The following is a 14477-nucleotide window of genomic DNA, read 5'->3' on the forward strand; positions in this document are numbered from 1 at the left end:
CCGGCGCACCGGGGTCGCCTCTTCCGGCCGCCGCCGCCAGCACAAGCCGGGCCCGGGCCCTCCCTCCAGCCTCTAGCGCCGGCCCGGCCCGGCCAAGGCAGCTCCGCGCGCGGGAACCGGCGCCAGGCCCGGCCTCGCCTCAGGGGCCGAGCCCCCGCCGCGCCCCCGGGCCGCGGGGCATGCCGGGAGCCGCCCGCCCCGGGCTGAGGCAGCCGGGCCGGGGCCGGCGGGGCTGCGGCGACCGGCCCCACCTGAGGGGCCTCCGCCTGCAAACCCCACCCCCGGCCGCTCCCCCGCCGGCCAGGCCCGGCCCATGGCGCTCGGCGGGCTGCGCGGCGGCCGCTGCTGCTTCCTGCCCGCGCCAGAGGGGCCCGCAGGTAGCGGCGGCCGCAGCGGGGCCGCGCCATGCGCGACTACGAGGAGGCCACCGCCTTCCTGGGCGAGTGGGGCCGCTTCCAGCGGCTCGTCTTCTTCCTCCTCAGCGCCAGCATCATCCCCAATGGCTTCAACGGCCTCTCCATCGTTTTCCTGGCCGGTACCCCCGAGCACCGGTGCGCCGTGCCCCGCGGGGCCAACCTGAGCGACGAGTGGCGGAACGCCAGCATCCCGCTGGAGCTGCGGGGGGGGCGGGCGGCCCCCAGCCGCTGCCGCCGGTACCGCCTGGCCGCGCTCGCCAACTTCTCGGCGCTGGGGCTGCGGCCCGGCTCCGACGTGGAGCTGGGGTCTCTGGAGCAGGAGCCGTGCCTGGACGGCTGGGAGTACAGCCGCGATATCTACCGCTCCACCATCGTCACCGAGGTGCGCGGCGGCGGCGGGAGCGGGGTCCCCTCGCAGCGGGAGGAGCGGGGGGGGGGGGCTGCGCCGGGGAGCGCGGGCGAGAAGTCTGTGGTTATCGTGGCACAGCTTTGTCCTGCGGCTTTCCCGTGATGCCAGCCTGGGCATCTTCCTGCGGTTATCTCTGGCACACTCAATTTATTTTGAGAGCTGCTGCTCGCTTCCACTGGCAAAAGCGGTCTCCGGGTTCCTTAACTAGCACAGCATGGGTAGGGGAACTGCTTAACGGGTCTCGTTTGGTATCTCTACAAGCAGCTTGGAGTAAGGGACCAGGGGTTCAGCTCACTCGGTGGTTCGGAGAGGTCTTTGAACTCAGGATATCAAAAGAGTTTGTTTTATTTCTTTAAAAAAGAAAAAGGTGGTTGAAGTCACCCTGAGTTGTGCAAGATGCAGCAGTCGGGGAGCCCTGGTTTGATGCTGTGTCCAAAAGGACCTTGAACTTTGCTGTGTGCCCACGATGCCTCTGCTTTGGTCACGGCCACTGCTTTGGTCTCCTCACTCACCTGTTGCACAGGTCAGGTTCTCCTCTGCTCTGATACACCCCTCGAGGCAAGTCTCTGGTCAGGGCAGCCAGACACAGCTGAAGCTCTGCTGATTGTCCCTCTTGTTTCAGGTGTAAGCTGGACAGACCCACAGGTGCTGGCTGACTTTAAGATACAAGGAAATATATTTTGGGGAATACTTGAATTTCAAAATGTGGACAAGTTTTTTCAGAAAGCTCACAAACCATTTGTAGAGTCCCATTGCCTGTTTGTGCCTGTAAATGGGTTTTACAAAGCTGGAACTGCATTTGCCTTTATTCATTACTTTGCAAAATGGCTTGTGATGGGTGTTTGGAATAGTGCTGAATGTGAGTACTTAATGACCGTAAGCTGATCTGAGCACAGAAATCTTCCTCAGGAGAAGGAGGACTGGGGTGAGGAAGGGAGCGTGGGAGAGGAGCCATACCAGCACAGGGAGGTATGGAAATGGTGACACCGGAATTGTTGGAAACTTCCCTTGAACCGCCCAGCAGCGGGGGCTCGAGTGATTCTGACAAGTGGCACAAGGCGTTGCCTCACCTATTTCTAAAGAACTGTTGTTTTCCTCAAGAGGAAAGCTGTTTTGAATTTCTAGACCCTGGTCATTGCTGAAATGCACTCTTGTGGAAGGCTGAGGTGTCCTTAGGGCAGCGTAAGGCAGTTGGCGTCTTGTCGGGCTAGTCCTGCTCACGGGTTTTGTTCCAAGTGCCTTACTATAATGCTTGACCTGGCTTAGACTTGGTTTCAGCCAATACTTTGTCTCTGGAGCTGCTTTGCTGAGCTTTGGTTTGGTGTGAATTACAATGTCTTGAGCTATCCAGGAGTCTTACAATCTATAGGAAACAGGAGCTGCTGACGTTTTGCTGAGACTCCCCAGCAGCTCTGGCCCGTTGTCTGTATGGTTTGGCAGATGTTTTGTGTCTGTGGGAGGTAGTGTTTGTCTGCCCAGACATCGTGCACTGAGGCAGTATTTTGTTCTTCCTTTAATATTAATGCTTCTGAGTGAGTTTTGCAAGAGCTGTGGCCTTTCACATACTTGCAGGTTTTCAGTGTTAAACTTGTTTAATTTCTTGGCTTGGTGCTGTCACTTTTATGATTCGCTAATCCTGTGTTTGGTTGCGTATCTCTAACTTACTGAATAATCATGAGGACCTTTGTCCCAGATTTCCGTAGCCGACACTGGGAGGGGGAAGGGGGAATTCTCTTTTAAGAAAGCTTTTTGCTGACTCTCTTATGACTCTGGAGAAAGTCCTTGTTTATGGCTCTGCTTTTCAGGGGAGACTTAAAACATTCAGTTCCCTCTCATTTGAAGAGAGACTTCCTTTTCTCACACAGACTAACAACAGAAGGTTGTTATTAGCCAGGCTGCAGTATTTAACCAGCTCCTGTGTAACAAAATCCCTTTCTGTCTTTTACTTTTTGAAATGCTGTAGCTCAGGGGATAAGAAAAGCTTTACTTTGGCTCAAGAAGCCATCTGTGTCGTTCTTATTCCTCCATAAATCACATAAAAGAATGTAGGAGTAATAAAAGTTCATATGTGGTAGTAAAAGGAATAAAGCCAGGGGTAATTAAGGGGAAAAGCTAACTTCTGCCAGTCATATCTGTTGTGGGGCTACACTGAATAACTGGGAATAGAATTGTGGAGTTAAGAGCATGAGTGGACCAGAAATACAACAAGAAGACGTTAGATGATACAGCAGTCAAAACATTTTAGTCCATACAGGAGTAATTCTTGCATACTGAAACGTAAATAGACACTGAATTTTGTATACACGTATTCATCCTCAATTTCTAAAAACGTGGCGTTGTTCATCGATTTGAAATCAATTCGCTGCAGGTGCTGTACTCCAGAGCTGCTTGTTTTTCTGCCTGCTGTGCTCTTAACAAGCTTCAGAGCCTGTTTGGCTTTTGCAGGGGAAGGATGCGCGTGGTGGGAATTGCCGAGTGCCCGAGGCTCGGCGCAGGGCTGGTGCTCAGTCCTGTACCGACATCCAGGCAGAGAAAGCTCTGGGCAGGTCCAGAGGTTTCTGTTCCCAGCACCCCAGGGATTCGAGTGCCCTGCTGTGCTGTCAGAGCCCTGTCCCCAAAGATCCGTGGGTTATACCAGACCTTTGGGAAACAAGTGGAGACTGCAGTGGGGGAATCTGAAATGGCACAAATGGGCGCTGTGGTACAGCTGTCGAACTGGAGGTTTCAGTGTTCACTCCTTGTTGGAAGGCAGAGGGATTTGCTTTACCAAAATAAAAACACGAGCTCACGTTAGACATCATAATTTCCACAGGCTTTTCTAAGAGCGGAGCCAGTAGCTCATGTGTAAATCAAGCCTGTGTCATCTGGGTTCAGCTCTTACTGAACACTTCATTAGTATTAGTCACCTCCATTATTTCTCATCTTTTGAAATAGGTGCGTCTTCTTTCTTGCTGTAGGTTAATCTCTGCTTGCTTTTCTGGCTGGAGTTCACACTGACAGCTTCTCAGCCCCAGGAGCTGATAAAGACCTTTAGGAGATTTGCAGGTACAAAATCTTTGTATTAATAGTCTTGTCAGAAGGAGAAAAAAAAAAAAAAAGTCTAGTTTTCTTTGGTAAGTAAATACAAATGTCTGATGGATGTAAAAAAAGTACTTGTGCTGAGGTTTTCAGGGTGTGATTTCAGAAGCACATAATGCAGGACTCTTCAGACTTGTACAGACATTTCTGACCTTCCAACATAAAATAGGGTTAGTATTATTAAAGAATTATAGGCCTGCAGTTGATATTGTTCAAATGGAAACTGCTCTTTTAGAGGTACCCTGGACAATTAATGACAGGGTCATGTTCCCATCATGCTGTCTTTACTTTTAGATTAAAACTCGGCTCATGTTTCCCAGTTTCTGATGTCAGCGCCCTGTATCCTTTTTCTCCAACCATCTCAAAAATGTGATGTATGGGAGAGAGTTAAGTTTCTGCACTGGAATTATAAAATACTTGGCACTTTCCTTCCTGCTCTATGCAAGTTTTACCCTGTAACCATTTAAAACAACTACAAGGGGAGAAATTGAGCAGAATGTATATTTTGTAGATACAGGCTTCTGCTTGTTTAGATAATAAGCTTTAACCTCTAGAACTTCTAAGTATTTGGAATATACAAATGTATTTTTAGAGGAAAGGGTGTTTAATAACACTCACAGCTCTCAAGTAAGCAGAGAATTTATATGAATATGAACAAGACGATTCTGAATCAAAGGTCATAAGCAGTTGTGAGACTGCAAGATTTTTTTTTGAAGAACCTGCCTCTACTTGCAGAGAGAAGCAAGTGGTAGGAGAGAGCACAGGATATTGGATTAGCTTCAAAAATTCTTGCTAATGTTGATTTTAAAGATAATATTAAAACATGGGGCTGTCCCACCTCATTTTTCAATCATGCCTGTTATTCTCAGCAAGAGAGGAAAGTTTAAATAAATAAGAGTGTGAGGACATGATATATTATAGCTGTAAAAATTCTTTTTCCTGTAAGGCTTTTCCTTGTGTAACAGGGGTGTAACTGAGTAAGGCTCTAGAAGCTTTTGTATTTGTCATAGTTCATCTTTGTTCAGGGTGATAGTAATGGTACTGGGGAGGTGCAAGTGCTCCTGCAGTGGAACAGTTCCCTATAATCTGAGAAACACGCTTTCTTCAACTGAGGTCCTAAATTATATTGTTGGTTGTCTTGCAACTACTTCTGTAACTTTCCAAACATATTTGGTGGTGATATATATTTGTTTGCTGTGACGCTGTACTGCAAGAACTTTTGATGTTTTGAAGAGCTCCCCTATAATTAGACTTGCAATTTCCATGCTATGATGCATTAAAAGTATTGGGCAAATTTTATGCTTAAATAGGATAGGCATCTTGATGTTAGCAGCTCGAATTTTGTTATTTCCTGTTTTGACATCTCTTACAAGACTATATAATTGCAGTGAAAGTGAAGCAGCATAAGGGATCTGCGTTGGTGTCTGGATGAGAGCCACTGTGGGATTTACTGTCAGTAATTCATGAAGTGCCAGCTCTTCTTTCGAGGCAAGCGGTATTCTGCAAGCGCAGTGGATGCAGAGCCTCTACACGGGAAGCTGCTCTTTACCCCTTAAGGTTTTGAAGTACCTAGAGAATTTAGAGGAACAGTATTTTTTACTTGTGGTATGGCAGCATCCAGCTGGACTGGTGGCATCCTGTCAGCCTAAACTTGCCTCGCAGTTGTAGTTTGACATTGTTGTTTTAGGCTTTGAGGGTTGGTCCACAGTTTGTCGTTTAAAGAATTCAGGTATTTCATCTTGGACTCTGAATTTCGTTGTGATTGCGGTTTGTGTGAAAATTGTAGGGTAGTTTTCTTTGTGGCTAGAGGTGTTATATTAATGTTCAATTTAATACTGGAAAGGTGTTAGAATACAGGAAATACCAGTCTAGCGAGATTGGCACGCTTCTGCGATGCTGCTTAGTGTGATTCTAGCTAAACTTGCAAGAATACCAGTTGTTCAGGTTATATTGTGATAAAAGGCTGGAACCTTAGGGGTTTTGACCTTTTCAGTTTTATAACTGGGCTTGCCTTATAGTAAGGGATTTGGAGGTGTGGTTCCAGGTCGCTGACTCGCCGTGTAAGAGGTGAAGCAGAACTTGGAAGGTGCTCTCCTGAAGAGATGCTTAAGTGAAGACTGTAAATACCTAGACCTGCTTCGTCCCCTGGCCCCAAAGCTGTGCTCAAGAAGCAACTGCTTCAGTGCCTCTCCCTTGTGGTGTCCCCCGCCTTCTCCCCCAAGCTGTCCACATTTTCTGGTGGTGTCCATATCCTGTTCTCTTCTTCCCAGCCCCTCTTCCCACCTGTCCTCACCAGTGGCTGGTATCAGCCAGGAATCCGTTACGGAGTGCATATCTCACCACACATCTCGCCTCCGGTGCATAAGTGATTATTGCCATTAGGTGTGAGGCTGCCGCTGAAGACATTACTCCAGCCTCATTAATTGTTCAGGAAGTAGCTACAGCCCAAAGGATCTGTCTGCCTAGGAAGATGAGTTGAGACCCCAACAGAAGGATGTCGTCATTTAAAGTTATAATATAATTGAGTGAGAATGCTCTGTGCCATGTCTTGAGCGTTGGGTACTAGTGTTTAGGAGCTCCGTGCTTCACAACATCCGCAGCTGCTGTTTGAAACAAAGCTGAAATGTTTTTCTCCTGTTTGGAGCCCTGATACCTTGCTGAGGTTAACCTTATCTCATCGACTGGGGCAAAGGCTGTTACAGCTGGCTAACTCAGAGAGTACTAAGAAGTGAAAACAGCACATGATTTTAGAGCACTGGGTCACGGTATACTGTGTCGAAACAGCACTGCCAGCAGAGCGATTCAATCAGTAACTACTCCTGGGACCCTCACTCTCAGCGATGCTGGGTCTCTAACAGCAACGCTTCAGTGACTTCTTCTTGGGCCACGTGCAGCTGAGGGAAGGGTCTGGTTGCAGAATGGTTCTGGAAGACTGATGCCACTGTGGAGCAGGCAATGTAGTCAACCTTGTTGGTGAGTGATCAAAAAGTTGAAGACTTCAGCATTCCTTTATCAGGGCAGGGGTTAACAGACCTTAAAATCCCTTTGTTCTGATTGTGGTGCATCTGTGTAGTCTGTAAATAACCTCTATTGCACAACCAAGGTAGTTTTCCCCCTTGGAAATTTGATAGTGAAGTTCGCTTTGGTGCCTGGTTCAAGTGATCTTCAGCGTAACAGCTCGTAACGAGCAGACAGAAAAACAAGCTGGTAACCATTGCGACATTTTAAGAACCAGTATATTTCCACCTGCTAATGCAAGAAGCTTTTGGCAGAAGAGTGCAAAACATTTTAATACGGTGAACTTTTCCAAGCAACGTCTCTACCTCGGTGGTCTGAAGAAAGTTTTTTACTGGGCACAAGCATGCCAATGTCTGGAGAGCCGAGCGTTGCGCAGCCTCGTGCCAATGTACAGGGTGTAAGATAGGTGAAAAGAGATGGCTAACTCACAAGCACAGGGTGATCAGCTGGGAAATAATGACTTATTTAGACTATAAATCACTGAGCTAGGTGTTTGGCTGGTTAGATTTTAGTTCTGTTATTTGTGATGTCTGGCTCCAGAAGCTGATACAAAGATGATTCTTTGTGAATAGGTGAGTCTTTATTAAAGCAGGATCTATGCTGGGAGTGGTGTTTGTTTACCTGTAAGTGTCATTCTGTGAAGACATATGATAAATCACTGAAACCACTGGCCTATGTGAATTTGATAAGGATCATTTGCTGCATATTTGGAAGGTGCCAGATACATTTTGCTGAAGCTTCCTGGCTGGATTAGCCTCTGTGGTCATCACAGAACTGCTCAAACTTTCTTTAATTTATAATTAAGTACAGCTTTTGTTGAATAAATACAGATTTAATTATAAATGTTAATAAGAGTTTTTAATCCCAATGATATTGATAACTTTAGTAAGTTAAATCCCTTACATAAGTGGTATAAATTTGTTAGCATGTTAGAAAGCCACAATTCTGAAAGGAACTTGTGTAATGATGCAGAATTGATGGGATTGGTAGGATTTGTTGGAGCATTGCATTGAGTGCTGGTGTCTGTGCTTCAGGTGGTGTGGGGCTGAAAAAGTTTGGGGAATAAGTGCAAGAATAATGTCAAAGACTATGAAATCTGATATAAAGAAAGGTTCTTCAGACACAAGACCACAATCAGATTTATTGAAGGAGAGGTTAAGAAATTACTTGAGTACAGGTACAAATTGGGGAAAGGTGCGTTTTGTTTGCTCCCGTGACCTTAAAAAAATAATAATGGTGAGCTGAATTCTTAAGATTGTCAACAGGTTGGCAGCTAAAGTTACACAAACACTGCTGAGAGTGCAGGCTGTATGAATGAGCATCATTCATCTCTAGAAGAACTTCCAGTTCCAACTCAAAACTGGATCCTCTTCTGTGAAGCAAGTGGTGGCTCAGCTGAGTTTTGCTGCAGGGATCTGGGCGTGGAAGGCGATTGCTGGTGGTTTGCCATTCAGCACGTGGTTTTTAGTGATCCCCCAGCCTTAAAACATACCCGAGGGTGTAGTTGTAGCATGAATAGACTGAGGGCTGTGGGATTCCGGGGGTCAAAGGCTTAATGCTGAGGGGATGGGACTGGCAGACAAAGCAAAACGCTGGTGTGGGACCACGGATGAGGTAGATGGTGGAGCTGGGACACACAGCAACTGCAGGGGCAGATCTTACGGGGTGTTCGAGTACAAATTCTAAAAAAAAAAAAAAAAACCTAAGAGGAAAACACACTGTTAATTATTTGGAATTGGGGAGCAAGGGGAATTAATTATTGGGGTCAGGGTGAATGTTTTCATTCCAACTTTTTAAATACAGATTAAAAATTAAAATTTTCCATCCCTAAAACATCAGAAGGGGCCCTGTGGGAGCTGTTTGAATAACTAAGCTGAGGAGGGTTTGGCCTCGCATCAGAAGCATTGGCTGCCTCCAAATTCCTCCCTGGTGGGGCTGCAGCACCTCCTGCCCTCTGCCAGCGGGCTGCGGGGTGGTGTGTCAGGACAGGGAGAGCTCTGGGAGCTCCTCCAGCCACAGCACAGCAGGGAGGTAGGGGACGAGGCGTCCCTGCTGGGTTTTGTCCTTTCTTCTAATGTTTACACACTTTTTTTTTTTCCTCCCCAGATAACCAAAATAAAATTAAGATTCTTTCAATAATAGCTGTTGGCGTAGATACAAAAATAACACGAGTCCTATTTCAAAAACATCAGGCTGAAGTGGGTAGGAGATTGGAAACTATTGCAACCTTCATTTAATAAATATCTTGTTTTCTTCCTCCTTTTTGTTTTCATTTTGGAAATCTTCATTTGTTGTATATTTCAATTTGTATTCCGAAGATTATAATTGACATTAGTTAGGCGCCCCGTGAGGAGTGAACAGCCTCCAGTCACTCTCAAACCATATTAAAATGTAATAAAGGAAGAGGCTTTTTTGTTCTGTAGTCTTGTTTCTATAGTTCAATTTCTCTTAAATTAGAAATGTGTGTTTTTAATGGCAAACTTTGCCATATGCAGGGAAATCAAGTTTGGGGTCCATTCTCACTCCTTCCAAAACCAGCAGAACTGCAGCGGTTTAAGGGGCTGCAGAGCCTTTGAAAGGGAGCTGAATCCAGTGAGTTATGAAATTATTAGTTACTGTCACTCATAAACATGTGGGGGAAATACTGCAGCCGTCCCCTGTGTAAAAGCCACATGGGTCACACGTGAAGGTAGCCTTGGGGCCTCGGCTGGATGGCTCCCGAGGTGGCTCAGGGCGGGTGGCCTTTGCCCCGTGCTGCCCTGCGTCCCTTCCTGTGATTTTCATGAAGCTGCATCTGTGCGGTGGGTTAGTTACTCATTTCTCACATGGAGGTTTTCTGTCCAAAGGGTACGTTTTCACCCAGGCTCAGCCAAGGCATTTAGGAGGGAGGGGAAATCCTGTTTATTAGAAAACTTCCATGTTCTCTCTCCCTGCAGTGGAATCTCGTATGTGACGACGACTGGAAGGGACCCCTGAGCACCTCCCTGTTCTTTGTGGGCGTCCTGCTTGGATCTTTCGTATCAGGACAGCTCTCAGACAAGTAAAGTATATACACCAGAGCTGCTGGCTCTGTTTGATGCTGTTTTGTAAGCAATTCTTCTTTGTGAAGTTTCCTTTAAGTGTCTTTCTGCAACTACTAACATGTCTTTTGTTCGGTGACTGTCTAATCTGAACATACACAGAGCGTATAGAGAAAATGTCTTGAACTAGAACGGTATGTGACAAAGATTGTTAGTGGGTGTTACCTTTACCTGTTTATTTGTTCAGCAAAATCACTTCTGGAGCAAACTGATTTTATGCCAGAAAACAGGTGTAGGGCATATGTTTCATCTGGGAAAATCAGATCAATAACATTCCCTTATAATTACTTTGGACTATGTTCAGAGAGATCCATGTGGCATGTCTTCCTTTTTTTGAGGTCAAACTTAAAATCCTCTTTTTATAAACACCCATAGCTTCTCTCCCTCATCATCAAATGCAGCATCTAAGACTGATGCTCTGTGTTTGTGTAAGCTGCAAAGCATGAATGCTGTTCAGCTGTACCCCAGAGAAGCAAGGATTTCTTGTTTATCAGTACCAGCGTTTAAAAAAAAAAAGTGGAAGACACCATTAATTTTTGTGCTGTTGCCAGTTGTTTGAGCTTTAAAAAAACCCTCTTTTTCTGATTCTCTCCCTGGGATTTGCTGTGCATTGCATTGTGTGCTGTCTTCCTGATTCCCAGAGAACCATATATGGGCCTCTAATTTGCTGATTTACCTGTAGCATTTCTGTTTCTTTGAAACATAATCCCTATGCTACTCGTCATCCGTCCCCAGGCAGAACTCCTCACATGGCAGATCACTGGAAGGTGTGGGGCGATTTCCCCTCTTCACCATGGGGACTCTCCCACCACTTCATTGCGGTGCTGCCGCAGGGCTCGGGTGCTTCATTCAGAAGAGCTTCCAGCCCCTTGTCTGCTACAAGGGTGGCGAATGTCTTCCATAGCGAAGGAGGAGCTGTTCTCCTGGTGCCAGAAGCCACGAGCTTGCCCCCTTCACAATCACGGAGTCTCCTCCCGCAGCTCCTTCACATGGTGACCCAGATCCTCACCAGGTGCAGCTGAGGAGGCCACCGATGCAGCTCTCCTAGGCACTGAACAGCCTCTTTACCTCATGGTCAAGAGGCCAAGTGCATCCAGCAGCCCCGTGAAGAGGCTGCGTACAGTGTCTTGCTGCTGCCATCTGGTACAGAAGGTCCTGCAGCCAGCTGGCCAGGCGTGACATTGAGATGGACAAAATATTTTGCAGGTTCAAATATGGTCTGTTCTTAATGTGTTGTGACCTACCTGAGGCTTGTGGTACCAGCTGTGGACCTCCTGGGCAAGTCTAACTTCAGGGTGAGGTTATGTGAACCTGCACTCTGCTTTTTGCAGATGTTTTGTATCTCCTTAAGGATGCATATGAGTAATTTTTTTTTTTGTTTCTGAAGATTTCATTCATGCTGTTGTATAATCTTTTTTTTTTCTTTTTTTTAATCTGTCCATGGAAGGTTTGGCAGGAAGAATGTGCTGTTTGCAACTATGGCGATGCAGACTGGCTTCAGCTTCGTACAGGTCTTCTCTACCAGCTGGGAGATGTTTTCAGTGTTCTTTGTGCTGGTCGGCATGGGACAGATATCTAACTACGTGGCAGCATTTGTTCTTGGTATGAAAGTCCTGCTGGGCACAGTATGTGTTCTTTGTTTTGTGCTTTTCCTGCTCCTTTTCAGTACTGGCTTAGGGTTGATTTGTTTTGCCAAGCAACACTGTTAAGAGTGTGTCCTCACCACGCATGGATAATTCGTTCTCTCCTTGGAAGTTTCCAGTTCGTAGAGGTGCAATCTGAATTAATTCTGTGGCTTACCATCCTAAAAAGGCAAAAAACCAGAAATTGATTATTCAAAAGAAAATCCATTTTCTAGTTGGAGAGGCGAGACATGTAAGACATGATTTTTCAGGGATATCTGTTGTCCATTTTGGGGCCTAAATGCCTATTTGATTTAAAAACTTGCAAAAGAAAAAAGATAGAGTAAGCATTATAAAGTCTCCTTTAAACAGCCCATAGTAAACATTTCAATGGCGTAATGATTCTCACTTTGTATACTTTCAGTGTAACTAGGACTGTATTTGATTGTGGGAATGTGAATTAACTCATGAATCTGAGATTTCAAGAAAAAAATTTTTTCTATTAGCTATTTTACAGTGACCTCACTGTCCAAGTGTTGACAAGAAATTCCTTTTGGGCTGAAGAAGGCCAGTGCAGTATGAAAGCAGTGTTTGGCTAACTTCACTGCAGACATCCTGCTGCAACTTCTGTAATCTTCCTTGATTTCTGTGGAAACGAGGAAGATTATATTTCTCTCTATGTCTCTTAATTTGCAGGTCCCAAAGCATTTCCAAGGGAAGCACTGACCCCCATTCACTCATTTAACTCCACTGCCAGTAGCCTGGCCTTTGTTAGTGACCCGACAAGAACTCCACATGGGTACACCAAAAGACTGCGAGGTTTTTTGGCTAATAGTGAAATAGTCTTTTAGAAGGTGATACAGGTCAGGAACCTAATTTAGGCATCTCTGAATCATCTTTTGAAGAAGGTGGTCTCTCTCCATAAGCTGGAGAGGACCCTGTAGAGATCAAGCTGAGGTTAACTGTTGTGGATGTTTGTAGTATGTCAGGTGGTTTTAACTCCTCAAGTAAAATGTGAGATTCTAAGATAAAATTATAGAAGTATTAGCTACTTCGAGCTACAGAAATACTGTATGGTCCAGTTCTCTTGCTTTTCTACATATAATTACTTGGGTTGATGGAGGATCACTACACAAAACAGATCTGTGGTGCCTCTAAAACTGGATGGCAGAGCGTGCCATATACTGTAACTATCCAGTGCAGTATGTTTCAAAGCCAATTGTTAGAGGTATTTTTGGTAACTAACTTGGTTGCTATGAAGTTAAAATACTAATCTTCACTCTGTTGTTTTGAACAGGCACAGAAATTCTTGGCAAATCAATTCGTGTGCTGTTCTGCACGCTAGGCGTTTGCATATTTTATGCATTTGGCTACATGTTGCTGCCACTGTTTGCTTACTTCATCAGAGACTGGCGGATGCTGCTGCTGGCGCTTACTTTACCTGGGCTGCTCTGCATCCCGCTCTGGTGGTGAGTATAACTGAGTTAAAAGTCTTCAGATTTTTAAGATCTAGACTCCAAGCCAACCAGCCTGTACCAATGAAATTCGGGAATGGGCAGGTGAAGAATGGATGTAGTGTCCTCTGCTCTTCCCAGTCGTTTAGCTGCAAGTCCATAGCTTTGTGGGTGATCTGACTCGTGCCTGAAAAGCCTGTTCTTCATTTTCTGTAGGCTTCTGTAAAATTGTGGTGCTCATGCAAAGAAAAAGTAAAACTCACCCTTCTGCACCAGCTGAAATCCATGAGCTTTTAAGAGTAGGCCTGAACTAAGGGCAGAATGAGGAATCAGTTGTTTTGGGAAGCTGGGCAATGTTAGGGTGACACAGATGTGCAAATACTTGGTTTTGTAGCTTGTCAGATCTGTAAGACTTCTGTGTTCTCTTCCATAGTTAATGAAATACTACTTTTTAGGTGGCATGTAAAGTTTAAATAGTCCACATGGTGGTGGTGTTTCTTCACTTAACTAGCATTGGTTTGTGATTCCATCCGGTTTCTTAGAGTTGAATGACTCAGGCAAATTCTGCTTTCTGACTTGCCTTTGTATGACAGTATTTACAGTTACTAATTTTATATGTGTTACTCTCTAAGGATATGCCTCTTAATGCACGCTGCTTGTGTGTCACATTTCGGAAATTCTTTAATTAAACTTTTCCCATACTTTGAAGATTTTGTTTACTCTTTTTTTCTGAGTCATTGCTTATTTCTTTAGTACTTCTAAAATCCACAAATGCATTTTAGTCTGTTCTTGTTCAGTATGCTAGTCTGCTCTTGTAAATCTGACTTCTGTTGTCATTCCTCTAATTTCTGCAAGATATGGCAAGTTTTGAGCAATTCAGGCCTGGACAACGTGTATTGGTGCCTGCAGCAGTGCTTTCCATGGAAATTCAGGCTCGTTATTCTGAACCTTTTCTGCAGGGTCATTCCGGAATCTCCACGGTGGTTGATCTCCCAGGGAAGATTTCAAGAGGCAGAAGACATCATCCGCAAGGCTGCAAAAACGAACGGCATTACAGCCCCGGATGTAATACTTGACCCTAGTGAGGTAAGATTCCTTTAACAGTCCAGTTGTTTGCTGGACCTGTCAATGACCATGTAAAGTGATTAATTTCCAGACATATAAATCGAGTTATGCCCGCAGCATATTACGTACTTCTCAAATGTGTAAAAGGTCATAATTTTCCTGAGAAGCAGAATACCTTTTCCCCGCTTCATTGAGATTTGCAAAGCCTTTGCTGTCCCGTTCCTGTGGGAATGCCAACATGCATTCTAATGCAAACATCTTTTTGTTCCAGTTTACAGCCACCTTTTTCCTTTTAAACTCTACTTTTTTTGGGAAAGTAATGAATTTGAGGTACC

At 45.3% G+C, this 14477-nt stretch overlaps 1 protein-coding gene across 3 annotated transcripts in view; it reads left to right on the forward strand.

Moving 5' to 3' along the window:
• The first annotated feature begins 213 nt into the window (after window positions 1–213).
• Window positions 214–14477, forward strand: part of LOC141949523 (organic cation/carnitine transporter 2-like) — a 30097-nt gene continuing 15833 nt past the window's right edge. For all 3 annotated transcript variants that reach the window (XR_012630803.1, XM_074883219.1, XM_074883220.1), the window contains exons 1-5: window positions 214–798; window positions 9858–9961; window positions 11449–11603; window positions 12921–13092; window positions 14037–14163. Coding sequence is in view for 2 of the 3 variants with exons in the window: in XM_074883219.1 (XP_074739320.1) it covers window positions 406–798; window positions 9858–9961; window positions 11449–11603; window positions 12921–13092; window positions 14037–14163 (951 nt within the window). In the remaining variant the exon portion in view is untranslated. The remainder of the gene's footprint in view (window positions 799–9857; window positions 9962–11448; window positions 11604–12920; window positions 13093–14036; window positions 14164–14477) is intronic.

This window comes from Strix uralensis, chromosome 14 (genome assembly GCF_047716275.1).
Source record: "Strix uralensis isolate ZFMK-TIS-50842 chromosome 14, bStrUra1, whole genome shotgun sequence".
NCBI lineage: Eukaryota > Metazoa > Chordata > Aves > Strigiformes > Strigidae > Strix > Strix uralensis.